Here is a 16,447-nt window from a genome sequence, read left to right as displayed (position 1 = left end):
ACCTCAACCCAATTGAGATGGTTTGGCATGAGTTGGACCGCAGAGTGAAGGAAAAGCAGCCAACAAGTGTTCAGCATATGTGGGAACACCTTTAAGACTGTTTGAAAATTATTCCTCGTGAAGCTGATTGAGAGAATGCCAAGAGTGTGCAAAGCTGTCATCAAGGCAAAGGGTGGCTACTTTGAAGAATCTGAAATATATTTTGATTTGTTTAACACTTTTTTGGTTACTACATGATTGTGTTATTTCATAGGATTTATGTCTTCATTATTATTCTACAATGTAGAAAATAGTCAAAATAAAGAAAACCATTGAATGAGTACTGTATGTAAAGAAAATCACTCGATTTTCATGTCAAGCACTTTACTCTCCTTCTGACAGTTCTTCCTCTTTTATGGATAGTTTTCTTTCTCCTTTCAGATCAAAAGTCAACTCTGAATACAGTAATGAGCTAGGTCAGAGGCATGCAAATTCAAACCTGCAGATAAGAGCACACACACACGCACACAAAACACACACACACACACACACACACACACACACACACAAAACACACACACTCACTGGGCAAGGTTTAGTGATGCTAATAGGGTCTGGGTTCTTAGCTCGGGGCTGGGTAAGGCTGAAGTGTGGTGTTGGTCAGCTCTGCCCTTGTTGCCGTTGAGCCTCTCGCTCTACAGAACATCACTGCTGACATGCAAATCCTGTGGCACACTTGCTGCACTTCCGTCTCTCTCTCTCTCTCTCTCTCTCTCTCTCTCTCTCTCTCTCTCTCTCTCTCTCTCTCTCTCTCTCTCTGTCCCCTCCCTTTCTCTACTCCCCTCTCTCTCCCTCCTGTTCTTTGCTGTGTGTAACAGTCTAAAGCCTACAGTCAGTCTGTCCAGGGAAGCCGCAGAGAGAGATGCATGGAGCTCACAGGGCTCACCACCCAGCCTCCACACGCTCACCACCCAGCCTCCACACACTCACCACCCAGCCTCCACACGCTCACCACCCAGCCTCCACACGCTCGCCACCCAGCCTCCACACGCTCGCCACCCAGCCTCCACACTCTCACCATGCAGCCTCCACATGCTCACCATGCAGTCTCCACATGCTCACCACCCTTCTCCTTCCCCCTGTCCCTCCCCCTGTCTTTCTCTCCCTCTGGTGATATGGCCACAGAGCACAAGGACAAGGCTGGACAGGAGTGGAGGAAGGCTGTGCCCAGCTATAACCAGTCCAGTAGTGGGGCCGTGGACTTCCGGACCTGGAGCACCTTACCACGTGACGAGAGCCAGGAACCGCTGCCCAAGACCTGGGAGATGGCCTACACAGAGACGGGCATGGTTTACTTCATAGAGTAAGTGTTGGTCTTATGGTTCTCTACTCCAGTACAGTGCCAGCGTGGTGTTGGTGATGCTAGAAGTGGCGAGAGGTAGTTTTGAAAGAGAGCATGGTGATTTGTTTGTTCAGAGAATAGTTTGTTCCACTCTAAAGTCTGTGTTACTTTTTTCCCTCACTGTAACAGTATATTTGATCCCCTGCTGATTTTGTACGTTTGCCCACTGACAAAGAAATGATCAGTCTATAATTTTAATGGTAGGTTTATTCGAACAGTGAGAGACAGAATAACAACAACAAAATCCAGAAAAACGCATGTCAAAAATGTTATAAATTGATTTGCATTTTAATGAGGGAAACAAGTATTTGACCCCCTCTCAATTAGAAAGATTTCTGGCTCCCAGGTGTCTTTTATACAGGTAACGAGCTGAGATTAGGAGCACACTCTTAAAGGGAGTGCTCCTAATCTCAGCTTGTTACCTGTATAAAAGACACCTGTCCACAGGAGCAATCAATCAATCAGATTCCAAACTCTCCACCATGGCCAAGACCAAAGAGCTCTCCAAGGATGTCAGGGACAAGATTGTAGACCTACACAAGGCTGGAATGGGCTACAAGACCATCGCCAAGCAGCTTGGTGAGAAGGTGACAACAGTTGGTGCGATTATTCGCAAATGGCTGAAACACAAAAGAACTGTCAATCTCCCTCGGCCTGGGGCTCCATGCAAGATCTCACCTCATGGAGTTGCAATGATCATGAGAACGGTGAGGAATCAGCCCAGAACTACACGGGAGGATCTTGTCAATGATCTCAAGGGAGCTGGGACCATAGTCACCAAGAAAACAATTGGTAATACACTACGCCGTGAAGGACTGAAATCCTGCAGCGCCCACAAGGTCCCCCTGCTCAAGAAAGCACATATACATGCCGTCTGAAGTTTGCCAATGAACATCTGAATGATTCAGAGGACAACTGGGTGAAAGTGCTGTGGTCAGATGAGACCAACGTGGAGCTCTTTGGCATCAACTCAACTCGCCGTGTTTGGAGGAGGAGGAATGCTGCCTATGACCCCAAGAACACCATCCCCACTGTCAAACATGGAGGTGGAAACATTATGCTTTGGCGGTGTTTTTCTGCTAAGGGGACAGGACAACTTTACCGCATAAAAGGGACGATGGACGGGGCCATGTACCGTCAAATCTTGGGTGAGAACCTCCTTCCCTCAGCCAGGGCATTGAAAATGGGTCGTGGATGGGTATTCCAGCATGACAATGACCCAAAACACACGGCCAAGGCAACAAAGGAGTGGCTCAAGAAGAAGCACATTAAGGTCTGGAGTGGCCTAGCCAGTCTGTGGAGGGAGCTGAAGGTTCGAGTTGCCAAACGTCAGCCTCGAAACCTTAATGACTTGGAGAAGATCTGCAAAGAGGAGTGGGACAAAATCCCTCCTGAGATGTGTGCCAACCTGGTGGCCAACTACAAGAAACGTCTGACCTCTGTGATTGCGACAAGGGTTTTGCCACCAAGTACTAAGTCATGTTTTGCAGAGGGGTCAAATACTTATTTTCCTCATTAAAATGAAAATCATTTTATAACATTTTTGACATGCGTATTTCTGGATTTGTTGTTATTCTGTCTCTCACTGTTCAAATAAACCTACCATTAAAATTATAGACTGATAATTTCTTTGTCAGTGGGCAAACGTACAAAATCAGCAGGGGATCAAATACTTTTTCCCCTCACTGTACATACAGTATCCTACTTGTTTCTCTGCGGCTCAGACGTACAGTAGCAGTACAGTACTTGGAGAAGTTAACAATAGTATTATTGTTATGATAATTATGAAATAGGATTTGTGAAATTATTCATTATTTTAACCCATCTGGCATCTAGAATACAGGTGTATTGTTTTCCTGTGTTTGATGTGATGGTACTTGGCTTGGGCTTAAAGCGCTGGGCCTCTCCCTCTCCCTCCATTGCTTACCAGTCAGTCTGTTTGTGTGGCTCACACAGCCTACAGAAGTCAGGGCCAGGTGCTGTAGCCTGCCTAAAATCAATAGTCCATTCTAGCTTCACAGAAACAATTCGGCAAATGAAATGCTCCCAGAGGCCTGCTCTCACTGCTCTCTGTGTTCGGCTCTACTTTTCCCTCCTTTCCCCTCTTCTTTCCTCTATCCCTCCTTCCATTTCTCCATCAAAGGACCTATCTGCCTCTATTCGGGTTCTGACTACCTCTCCATACCTCCATCTGTCCCTACCTCCATCTGTCCCTACCTCCATCTGTCCCTACCTCCATCTGTCCCTACCTCCCTCCATCCCTCCCTCCCTACCTCCCTCCCTCCCTCCCTCCGTGTCTCCCTACCTCCATCTCTCCCTCCATCTCTCCCTACCTCCCTCCCTCCATCTATCCCTACCTCCCTCCCTCCCTCCGTCTCTCCCTCCCTCCATCTCTCCCTACCTCCATCCCTCCCTCCGTCTCTCCCTCCCTCCATCTCTCCCTACCTCCATCCCTCCCTCCGTCTCTCCCTCCCTCCATCTCTCCCTACCTCCATCCCTCCCTCCCTCCGTCTCTCCCTCCCTCCATCTCTCCCTACCTCCGTCTCTCCCTCAAAGGCACCTGCTCCTTTTGTTCTTTCCCTGAAAGAGCCACTGGATTCCAAAATAATTACATAACTTTGTGTTTTTGAAGGGCCCTTTATTTTGATTTGTTTGGGGGTTGGCCGAATGGTTAGGGAGCGCGAGGGGACAGTGGTTTCCAAACACTGGCTGGTGAATAGCTAGCTATACTTCACCTAGTTGTTGTGGTGTTGTGATGCTTTTTGTTCACCTTCTAAAGTTGTGCCTTTCTGTCTCCACAGTCACAACACCAAGACCACTACCTGGCTGGACCCCAGGCTAGCCAAGAAGGCCAAGCCCCCGGAGAGGTGTGAGGATGGAGGTGAGAATCACACACACACACACACACACACACACACACACACACACACACACACACACACACACACACACACACACACATTCTCATATACAGACGGTGTAGTAGCACTAAACTTTCTTACTTTTCTACTCTCTCTCACTCACACACACATTAGTGTCCACAGTCTGAATACACCACATTAAACATACTGTAATTATGAGTGGAGACCCCCTATGCCACTGAAGTTTGTGACCTATGGTATAGACAAACACACATACGCACAGACAGTAAACCACTAAGCAGGACCCAGCCTGCCCCTGTCCCTAATGGCTTGAGGGAGACCTGCGGAGAGCTCATCAGTGCTGTATCTCTGAAAAGGCAATTCCACCATCCCCTCTTGCGTGAAGCACTCTTTTCCCCTGCATGTGTTCGTCACAGGACAGCACACACTCCAGATTCCACTCACACACCGCTGGGAAAAGACAAGCCATATTTTTTTTCAGCATGGGCATAACAACTACACATTTCCTTGCTTCCATTTCCTTGCTTCCAACTGCACATTCTCTATCTCTCTCACTCTCTCCTTTCTCTCTCTCTCTCTCTCTCTCTCTCTCTCTCTCTCTCTCTCTCTCTCTCTCTCTCTCTCTCTCGCTCTCTCTCAATTCAAGGGCTTTATTGGCATGGAAAACACATGTTAACATTGCCAAAGCAAGTGAAGTAGATAATAAACAAAAGTGAAATAAACAATCAAAATGAACAGTGAACATGACGCTCACAGAGGTTCCTAAAGAATAAAGACATTTAAAATGTCATATTATGTCTATATACAGTGTTGTAACAATGTTCAAATAGTTAAAGTACAAAAGGGAAAATAAATAAACATAAATATGGGTTGTATTTACAATGGTGTTTGTTCTTCACTGGCTGCCCTTTTCTTGTGGCAACAGGTCACAAATCTTGCTGCTGTGATGGCACACTGTGGTATTTCACCCAGTAGATATGGGAGTTTATCAAAATTGGGTTTGTCTTCGAATTCTTTGTGGATCTGTGTAATCTGAGGGAAATATGTGTCTCTAATATGGTCATACATTTGGCAGGAGGTTCGGAAGTGCAGCTCAGTTTCCACCTCATTTTGTGGGCAGTGTGCACATAGCCTGTCTTCTCTTGAGAGCCAGGTCTGCCTACGGTGGCCTTTCTCAATAGCAAGGCTATGCTCACTAAGTCTGTACATAGTCAAAGCTTTCCATAAGTTTTGGTCAGTCACAGTGGCCAGGTATTCTGCCACTCTCTCTGTCTCTGTGTCTCGCTTTGTCTTTCACTCCCTCCCTCTCCCCCTCTCCCCTCTCTTTCTCTCTGTCTCTCTCTCTCTCTTTCTCTCTTTCTTCTCGCTCTTCTCCCTCTCCCCCCTTCCATTTACAGCGGTGTGTCTCATTGCATGTGTAGATGATGTACCAGTTGTTCCAGAGCTTTAGCAGCACAATGATTTGCATCTGCTTCTGTCTGTCTCTTGCCTGCAGAACTTCCATATGGCTGGGAAAAGATTGAGGACCCGCAGTATGGAATCTACTACGTGGAGTATGTACACCTCTCCTGATAGTTGTGGTGATACAGGAAGTAATGGCATGGTTATTATTTGATAATAACAAGTGTTTGTTTCATTCGCTGGGATGAGCTGGGATTTCTGTACACCAAGTTGAAGTCATTAAGATATGCTGGAAAGGCAGACCTGCCCTTGTGAGGCTGTCAGTCAGTGTGCTTTTCAAATGGAGCCTGTAGTAGCAGTTGAGTTGATGGACTAAGGACAGCTGGCCTTCCTAAACAGCATTCCTGAGCTCTGCAGGGGTGCCACTGCCTGGTTCAGGGGGCACTGGGGGTCCAGAGAATGAGTGATGCTCACCGCCTCGCCTCACTGAGAAATGCACACTGGCACACAGTTCAGCCAGCATGGCCTCCCATGGGAGTAGCGAAGGGAGTATTCTGAGGAGGAGAGGAAACGAGGATCACCGGGACAACCAGGGCTTTTTTCCCTCCCTGTCTTTTTGTTTTGAATGAATACAGTAAAACACAATGGATCATTATGTTCTAACTAAAGTAGAGAACTAGCCATGGCAATCAGAAGAACATAGAGGACTGAACACACTCAGTCACGGAGGAGCGCTTCTGTTCCTTGATTGGATAGTGAGGATAACTCTCAGCATGACTCATGCCCAACAAGAGCACAAACAGTACTTTTCTTCGAAACACACACACACACACTGGCACACACACAAATTGACACACGTATAGGACCGCAGGAAGATATTTTGGGTTGGGGTGCTGTCAACAGGGAGTGTATTTTTCTCCGTTCTGCTGAAGTTTTAATTTTTGATTTATCAGGGGCACACACACACACACACACACACACACACACACACACACACACACACACACACACACACATACGCTGGCAATTGGCACACACAGCACACACACTGTCACACATACACACACTCCGCATGCATGTGATTCAACGAGCAGCGCAGGAGTGGCATCCCTTCCAAAAAAAACTGAGTAACTACTGGCGCTGAGCTACAACTGTTAAAGCACAGGCGCATTATGCAGATCAGCTGCTTCCCTTGCTTTACATTCAACCTGGGGGCTCATCTCACAAATGGCTGGCCTGGGAATGTACAGCTCTACAGCTAGCAGGGAACAGGAGGCACACAGGCTGCTTTACTGATCCTAGATCAATCAGATGTGGCCGTTGTGGGCAGGATATATATCTTGGGTATAGGGTTATTCCACTGATCTTAGGTCAGTGGTTATACATGTCAACAGTACTGCAGTGTCATTTTCTTTGTGGTTTACAGATGACAAAGTGCTGTGTTGGTGTGTCTCTGATTTGAATAGGATCACTGTGATGTAATATAAGCTTGGTACCAGAGGTTTGCAATGACTGGATAGTGCTCTGGGATGTCACTAGACTGTACTGTGTAAGGGTACTGGGAAACAGACAAAACTGTTTTGAGTTTTGGTCACGAAACAAACCATTGAAGAAAACGGCTCCAGAGAGATGAGCGATTACTTGGCTTTTGTGTTGCTGCCAAATGAAGAGATCCAGATAACTGTGTGTCATAGCTGTAGGAGGAGAAGGAAAATATTGAAATAAGGCTGTGAAAACATATAAGCCTCACTATCTTTTGGTCGGTTTCACCTTCTCTAAGATTTATGAAGTGTGTATTAGTCCTCGCTTGAGCTTTTATTTCTTTGTGTTTTTTATACAGTATGTACAGTAGCACTCAGTGCATGTGTGTGCTGTATACTGATGTCTCCAGTGAGTGTTCTGTCTTTTGTCTCTGTGTTGCAGCCATATCAACCAGAAGACCCAGTTTGAGAACCCAGTCCTAGAAGCCAAGAGGAAACTGAGTCTGGACACCCCCTCCCCTGGCATGCAGGGGGTTAACATACCCTCAGGTAACACCTCTCTGCTAGCCCTGGGTCACCATAGATTCAAATGAAAACTGCTCATTGTCATGGTCACTAACTAGTATACCACTTATTATGAAGCCGTATGTTTAATTAATTGGACATATTAAATGAATTGGGTGTTTAATTGGGCATGCATTCTGTATGCTAGTGTCTATTTGAACAGAGCCTAAAGCCAGAATGTCAGAATTGTTCCTAATCAGATCCCCTTAGCTTAGAGATGATGTCAGTGTAGACGCCAAATACACTACATGCCACTTGGACCACTTGTCGTTGTAGTGTCTACTGTCTAAAGATAATCATGACAGTTGCAGTCAGTGAGCGTAGTACCAAGTGGTCTGTCCCCGTCACTCATCACTTCAAACACTTCACACTGTCGAGGGAGAGATCCAAAGAGCAAGAGAGTCATGAGAGAGACAAAGAGAGTGAGAGAAAGAGAGAGTCATGAGACAGAGAAGAGAGAGTGCTAGAGTCATGAGAGAGACAGAGAAGAGAGAGTGGTGGATGGTAGAAAGTTTTCTTAGTCATGGTAGTTTGGTGTCAATGGATTGACGGATCAATTAGAATGTAGTAGTTGTAAATGACATAATGATTGACTCATCCTCTCAGGACCACTTCCTCTAAGTAATGTCACCGAGACATTCTGTACTCTAACCACACTTGCTTGTGCTTCTTGTGATTGTGCTTCTAGCTCCGATAGTGCAGTAATATCTAACAAGTAATATCTAACAAATTACACAACATATACCCAATACACACAAATCTAAGTAGGAATTAATTAATACTATATACATATGGATGAACAATGTCAGAGCGGAACGGACTAAGATACAGTAGAATAGTATAGAATGCAGTATATACATATGAGATGTTTAATGCAAGATAAGTAAACAGTATTAAGTGAATGACATACCATAGAATATTATAGAAAACAGTATATACAGTTGAAGTCGGGAGTTTACATACACCTTAGCCAAAAAACATTTAAACTCAGTTATTCACAATTCCTGACATTTAATCCTAGTAACAATTACCCGTCTTAGGTCAGTAAGGATCACCACTTTAATTTAAGAATGTGAAATGTCAGAATAATAGAATAATAATTTATTTCATATTTTATTTATTTCATCACATTCCCAGTGGGTCAGAAGTTTACATACACTCAATTAGTATTTGGTAGCATTGCCTTTACATTGTTTATCTTGGGTCAAATGTTTCAGGTAGCCTTCCACAAGCTTCCCACAATAAGTTGGGTGAATTTTGGCCCATTCCTCCTGACAGAGCTGGTGTAACTGAGTCAGGTTTTGTAGGCCCCCTTGCTCGCACACGCTTTTTCAGTTCTGCCCACAAATTTTCTATAGGATTGAGGTCAGGGCTTTGTGATGGCCACTCCAATACCTTGACTTTGTTGTCCTTAAGCCATTTTGCCACAACTTTGAAAGTATGCTTGGGGTCATTGTCCATTTGGAAGACCCATTTGCGACCAAGCTTTAACTTCCTGACTGATGTCTTGAGATGTTGCTTCAATATATCCACATAATTTTCTTACCTCATGATGCCATCTATTTTGTGAGGTGCACCAGTCCCTCCTGCAGCAAAGCACCCCCACAACATGATGCTGCCACCACCATCCCAAACGTGAATCACGGGGTTCTTCGGCTTGCAAGCCTCCCCCTTTTTCCTCCAAACATAACGATGGTCATTATGGCCAAACAGTTCTATTTTTGTTTCATCAGACCAGAGGACATTTCTCCAAAAAGTACGATCTTTGTCCCCATGTGCAGTTGCAAACCATAGTCTGGCTTTTTTATGGCGATTTTGGAGCAGTGGCTTCTTCCTTGGTGAGCAGCCTTTCAGGTTATGTCAATATAGGACTCGTTTTACTGTGGATAAGATACTTTTGTACCTGTTTCATCCAGCATCTTCACAAGGTCCTTTGCTATTGTTCTGGGATTGATTTGCCCTTTTTGCACCAAAGTACGTTCATCTCTAGGAGACAGAATGGATCTCCTTCCTGAGTGGTATGACGGCTGCATGGTCCCATGGTGTTTATACTTGCGTACTATTGTTTGTACAGATGAACGTGGTACCTTCAGGCATTTGTAAATTGCTCCCAAGGATGAACCAGACTTGTGGAGGTCTACAATTTTTTTCCGAGGTCTTGGCTGATTTCTGTTGATTTTCCCATGATGTCAAGCAAAGAGGCACCGAGTTTGAAGGTAGGCCTTGAAATACATCCACAGGTACACCTCCAATTGACTCAAATGATGTCAATTAGCCTATCAGAAGCTTTTAAAGCCATGACATCATTCTCTGGAATTTTCCAAGCTGTTTAAAGGCACAGTCAACTTAGTGTATGTAAACTTCTGACCCACTGTAATTGTGATACAAATAATCTGTCTGTAAACAATTGTTGTGTCATGCACAAAGTAGATGTCCTAACTGACTTGCCAAAACTGTAGTTTGTTAACAAGAAATTTGTGGAGTGGTTGAAAAACAAGTTTTAATGACTCCAACCTAAGTGTATGTAAACTTCCGACTTAAACTGTATGAAATGAGTAATGCCAGATATGTAAACATTATTATAATGACTAGTGTTCCATTCCTTAAAGTGGCCAGTGATTTCTAGTCTATGCCTATAGGCAGCAGCATCTAATGTGCTAGTGATGGCTGTTTAACAGTCTGATGGCCTTGAGATAGAAGCTGTTTTTCAGTCTCTTGGTCCCAGCTTTGATGCACCTGTACTGACCTCGCCTTCTGGATGAATTGGGGTGAACAGACAGTGGCTTGGATGGTTGATGTCCTTGATGATCTTTTTGGCCTTCCTGTAACATCGGGTGATGTAGGTGTACTGGCGGGCGGGTAGTTTGCCCCCGGGGATGCGTTGGGCAAACCGCACCACCCTCTAGAGAGCCTTCCCATTGCGGGCAGTGCAGTTGCAGTACCAAGCGGTGATACAGCCCGACAGGATGCTTTCAATTGTGCATCTGTAAAAGTTTGTGAGGGTTTTAGGTGACAAGACACATTTATTTACCCTCCTGAGGTTGAAGAGGCTCTGTTGTGCCTTCTTCACCATTCTGTCTGTGTGGGTGGTCCATTTCATTTTGTCAGTGATGTGTACAGCAATGAACTTAAAGCTTTCCACCTTCTCCAATGCGGTCCCGTCGATGTAGATAGGGGGGTGCACCCTCTGCTGTTTCCTGAAGTCCACGATCATCTCCTTTGTTTTGTTGACGTTGAGTGAGAGGTTGTTTTCCAGGCACCACAATCCCAAAACCCTCACGTCCCCCCTGTAAGCTGCCTAGGGCTGTCTTGTTTTGAGTGAGCGTGGTTTTCAAGGTTTTCAGTGAGTCTCTTATGTTCATTAAGTCTGTAAGGATATTGATCAATCAATCAAAGAAATGTATTTATAATGCCCTTTTTACATCAGCAGTTTTCACAAGTCCTCTTCTGGCTGTGTTGGGTGGAGATTATAAGAGTATTCATAGATTGAGACCAGCTCGTTCTTCAAGATGTTCAACCATTCATAGATGACCAGCAGAGTCCAATAATAATCACAGTGATTGTAGAGGGTGCAACAGGTCAGCACCTCAGGTGTAAATTGAGGGAGGGAGATGACCAGGTGGACTGGGACAGCCAGGGGTCGTCAGGCCAGGTAGTCCTGAGGCATGGCCTCCAGCTGTTTGTTTAGAAATTCTATGGGCAATAAAGAAGCCTGTGTCTTGTGACTGTAGCGTACGTGTAGGTATGTACGGCAAGACCAAATCGGAGAGATGGGTAGGAGCAAGTCCATGTAATGTTTTGTAGTTTAACAGTAAAATCATGAAATCAGCCCTAGCCTTGACAGGAAGCTAGTGTAGAGGCTAGAGTAATATTATCTGGAGTAATATGATAAACATTTTGGGCTCTAGTCAAGAATTTAGCAGCCGTATTTAGCACTAACTGAAGTTTATTTAGTGCCTTATCCAGGTAGCCGGAGAGCAGAGCATTGCAGAAATCTAATCTTGAAGTGCCAAAATCAGGGATTATCTTTTCTGCATCATTTTTGGACAAAACGGTTCTGATTTATGCAATGTTACGAAGATGGAAAAAAACTGCTCTTGAAATATTTGTTATACTTTCGTCAAAAGACAAATCAGGGTCCAGAGTAATGCCGAGGTCCAGTTTTGTTTGACTACTGTACAACCATTGAGATTCATTGTCAGATCCGACAGCAGAACTATTTGTTTCTTGGGTCGTAGAACGAGCATCTCTGTTTTATATAGTTTAAAAGAAAAAAATATGCCTGCATCCACTTTCTCATGTCTGAATCACAGGCTTCCAGGGTTGGACATTTTGGGGCTTCATCATGTTTCATCTACGTGTAGACCAATAAGGGTTTACAATCTCTCCAAAAGAATGTGGTGATCGATGGTGTCGAAAACAGCACTAAGGTCTAGGAGCACGAGGACAGATGCAGAGGCTTGGTCTGACGCCATTAACACGTCATTTACCACATTCTCGAGTGCGGTCTCAGTACTATGATGGGGTCTTAAACCAGGCTGGAGCGTTTTCTATACATTATTTGTTTTCAGGAAGGCAGCGAGTTACTGAGCAAGAGCTTTTTATAAAATGTTTGAGCTGAATGGGAGACTCGATATAGGCCGATAGTTTTTTTATATTTTCTGGGTCAAGGTTTGGCAGTTTCAAGAGAGTCTTTATTACTGCCACTTTTAGTGAGTTTGGTACACATCCGGTGGATAGGGAGGCGTTTACTATGTTCAACATAGGAGGGCCAAGCACAGGAAGCAGCTCTTTCAGTAGTTTAGTTGGAATAGGGTCCAGAAGACAGCTGGAAGGTTTAGAGGCCATGACTGTTTTTGTGAATGTGTAGAGAGATACAGGATAAAAAAACGTGAGCGTCTTCATTGAGCTGAGGTCCTGGCAGTTATGTGCAGACTCAGGACAACTGAGTTTTGGAGAAATACGCATATTCAAAGAGGAGTCCATAATTTTTCTAATGATCATGATATTTTTGCAGAAAAAGTTCATGAAACTCGTCACTGCTGAAGTGAAGGCCATCTTCACTTGGGGAATCCTGCTTTTTGAGGTGTCACTACAGACCCAGTTTCGATCCAAGGCTGTGTCACCACCGGCTGTGACCGGGAGTCTCATAGGGCGGCGACAATTGGCAGAACGTCGTCCTGGTTAGGAGAGGGTTTGGCCGGGGGGGCTTTACTTGGCTCATTGCGCTCTCCCGAGCCCATTGGGGAGTTGCAGAGATGAGACAAGATCAGAATTGGATCGCAATTGGATATCGCGGAATTGGGGAGACAAAGGAGGTAAAATACAAAAACAAATACAAAAATCTCAAAAAAGTTATTGAGTAGACTATTTGCTATCAAAAATGTTAACAACACTTCCGCTTTTGCGGGATGCACAGGGGGATATGGTCACTAGTGTAACCAGGAGGAGAGGCCTTATTTAGCATAGTAAATTCATCACACTTAAGCCATGTTTCAGTCAGGCCAATCACATCAAGTTAATTTGACTATGACTGCCTTGGGAGTGAGGGATCTAACATTAAGTAGTCCCATTTTGAGATGTGAGGTGTTATCACAATCTATTTCATTAATGACACACATGGAGGTCTTTATTCCAGTGAGATTGCTTAGGCAAACATCACCATATTTAGTTTTGCCCGACCTAGATCGAGTCACAGACACGGTCTCAATGGGAATAACTGAGCTGACTACACTGACTGTGCTAGGGGCAGACTAACAGCCTGCTGCCTGGCCTGCACCTTATCTCATTTTGGAGCTAGAGGAGTTAAATCCCTTTCTATGTTGCTAGATAAAATGAGAGCACCCCTCCAACTAGGATGAAGTCTGTCACTCTTCAGTAGGCCAGGCTTGGTCCTGTTTGTGGGTAAGTCCCAGAAAGATGGACAATTATCCACAAATTCAATCTTTTGGGAGGGGCAGAAAACAGTTTTCAACCAGCGATTGAGTTGTTCAAACCTGCTGTAGAGCTCATCACTCCCCCTAACTCCCTCTAACTGGGATTTATCACCTAGCCATTGATGTTTCTCTGCTGAGCCAACTCGGTGATGCCCAGTTGCCCACAGAACAGAATTGAACATGGGTCAGACCAGGTAGTGACGATGATCTGACCACAGAGGCTGACTCACAAAAAGGCCTAGACCCTATTTTTTATTTCACCTTTATTTAACCAGGTAGGCTAGTTGAGAACAAGTTCTCATTTACAACTGCGACCTGGCCAAGATAAAGCAAAGCAGTGTGACACAGACAACAACACAGAGTTACACATGGAGTAAACAATAAACAAGCCAATAACACAATAAACAAGTCAATGACACAATGACACTATCAGCACTACCTCTCTCTGTACCAGGTCTTCCAGACACCCTTCAGGCTGCTATTTTGACTGGTACAGCGTTAGCATCCAGAGGCTATTGGAGTGGGAAGCACAGTGTATGTGTGATTTCTACACCACCAGAGACCTCCTCTGGAGAAGTCTTCAGCCTGGAGGCCCTTACTGTCACTGCCACAGGGACCTACTGCACTGTAGAAGGCTGCTAATGCTGTCCTGGAACAGACCTTAATAACCCCAATAACAGAAACTATGATGAAACCTTAAAACACCCAGTGATTGTGGAAGGATGCGTGTTCCTCAGGCTTTGCTGCTTTGCTCTGTGTCATTCCTGAGGGGTAGGTCCTTGCAGGTGTCTTGTTTTGCACACTTTGTACAAAATAATAAAATGCAGTACGACAGGATGTTTATAAAACATAGCTCTTTATTAGCTACAGTACCAGTCAAAAGTTTGGACACACCTACTCATTCAAAGGTTTTTCTTTATTTTCACTATTTTCTACATTGTAGAATAATAGTGAAGACATCACAGCTATGAAATAACACATATGGGATCATGTAGTAACCAAAAAAATGTTAAACAATTCAAAATAGATTTTATATTTGAGATTCTTCAAAGTAGCCACCCTTTGCCTTGATGACAGCTTTGCACACTCTTGGCATTCTCTCAACCATGAGGAATGCTTTTCCAACAGTCTTGAAGTAGTTCCCTCATATGCTGAGGATTTGTTGGCTGCTTTTCCTTCACTCTGCCATCCAACTCATCCCAAACCATCTCAATTGGGTTGAGGTCGGGTGATTGTGGAGGCCAGGTCATCTGATGCAGCGCTCCATCACTCTCCTTCTTGGTAAAATAGCCCTTACACAGCCTGGAGGTGTGTTTTGGGTCGTTCTCCTGTTGAAAAATAAATTATAGTCCCACAAAGCACAAACCAGATGGGATGGCGTATCACTGCAGAATGCTGTGGTAGCCATAATGGTTAAGTGTGCCTTGAATTCTAAATAAATCACAGACAGTGTCACCAGCAAAGCACCCGCACACCATCACACCTCCTCCTCCATGCTTCACGGTGGGAACCACACATGCGGAGATCCTCCGTTCACCTACTCTGCGTCTCACAAAGACACAGCAGTCAAATATGGACTCATCAGACCAAAGGACAGATTTCCACCGGTTCGAATGTCCATTATATACCACCCCTACCTTGTCACAACACAGCTGAATGGCTCAAACGCATTAAGAAGGAAAGAAATTCTACAAATTAACTTTTAACAAGGCACACCTGTTAATTGAAATGCATTCCAGGTGACTACCTCATGAAGCTGGTTGACAGAATGCCAAGAGTGTGCAAAGCTGTCACGAAGGCAAAGGGTGGCTACTTTGAAGAATCTCAAATCTCAAATATATTTTTATTTGTTTAACACTTTTTTGCTTACTACATGATTCCATGTGTTATTTCATTGTTTTAATGTCTTCACTATTATTCTATAATGTAGAAAATAGTGAAATGTAAGAAAAACCCTTGAATGAGTAGGTGTGTCCAAACTTTTGACTGGTACTGTAGCTATAACTGGCATGTTCATGTGTCTCCGGCCATGATCAACTGCAATAACCTAACCTGGGTGGTCTTAACCAATCATAGTGCAGTATGATATGACGGTAGAATGCAACCAATTACAATTCAGTATGTTGACACATACTGTATGAATATTACAGGAGGTTGTTGGTAAACAAACAGGGTTTGATTGAACAGAGACCCTAGTGTTAGAACCAGATCAACTCAGACCCTTTAGACAGAAGAAACACTCTGCTCTATTCACAGCCTATTGGGACCGAAGGCTACATTCCAAATTGCACCCTATTCCCTTTATATTACACTAATTTTGACCAGGGCCTATAGGGCTCTTGTCAAAAGTAGTGCACTCTAAAGGGAATAGGGTGCCATTTGAGACGCGTCCCCAGTTAGTCCAGCTTCTGTCCAGCTAAAAGAGCTTATTTCACATGGTATTGTTTCCTGGACTGTTCTTTTAACAGATCCTCTAGTTTTTGCCTGGGTGATTCTCTGTTCTGACAGAGCTCTCTACTCTGCTCTCTACACGTTCCCCGTGGTTGTTAATGAGTGGTCTGTCTCACAGCGAGCAGAGCAGAGTGGATCGGAGAGATCCCAGAGGGGTGTCCTGCCATGCAGAGTTTTAAACGCTGTTTTGACAAGGCAGACTGACCTCCCTCTCAGTGAAAGAGGCTGCGGTCTGTTGCCATAGTGCTGTAACTGTACGGGACTGTAATTATCCTGCACTGACAGGCCTCTCTATATGAGATTTTCAAGAATCACAGCGAGCAGCCTGCCTGCCTGAGAAATAGACCATCT

The 16,447-nt window shown here is 44.5% G+C and overlaps 1 protein-coding gene across 2 annotated transcripts in view; it reads left to right on the top strand.

The window, feature by feature from the left end:
- The window catches only part of LOC106572548 (membrane-associated guanylate kinase, WW and PDZ domain-containing protein 3), a 314,345-nt gene that overhangs the window by 257,458 nt on the left and 40,440 nt on the right, over positions 1-16,447 (top strand). For both annotated transcript variants that reach the window (XM_014146803.3, XM_014146804.3), the window contains exons 5-8: positions 1,165-1,342; positions 4,183-4,262; positions 5,759-5,816; positions 7,588-7,694. In XM_014146803.3, coding sequence (XP_014002278.3) covers positions 1,165-1,342; positions 4,183-4,262; positions 5,759-5,816; positions 7,588-7,694 — 423 coding nt within the window. The remainder of the gene's footprint in view (positions 1-1,164; positions 1,343-4,182; positions 4,263-5,758; positions 5,817-7,587; positions 7,695-16,447) is intronic.

The sequence above is a fragment of the Salmo salar genome, chromosome 15 (assembly GCF_965601325.2).
Source record: "Salmo salar chromosome 15, fSalSal1, whole genome shotgun sequence".
NCBI classification, from domain to species: Eukaryota; Metazoa; Chordata; class Actinopteri; order Salmoniformes; family Salmonidae; genus Salmo; species Salmo salar.
The sequence above is the reverse complement of the archived record's forward strand: the minus strand, read 5'-3'. Positions and strand labels throughout refer to the sequence as shown.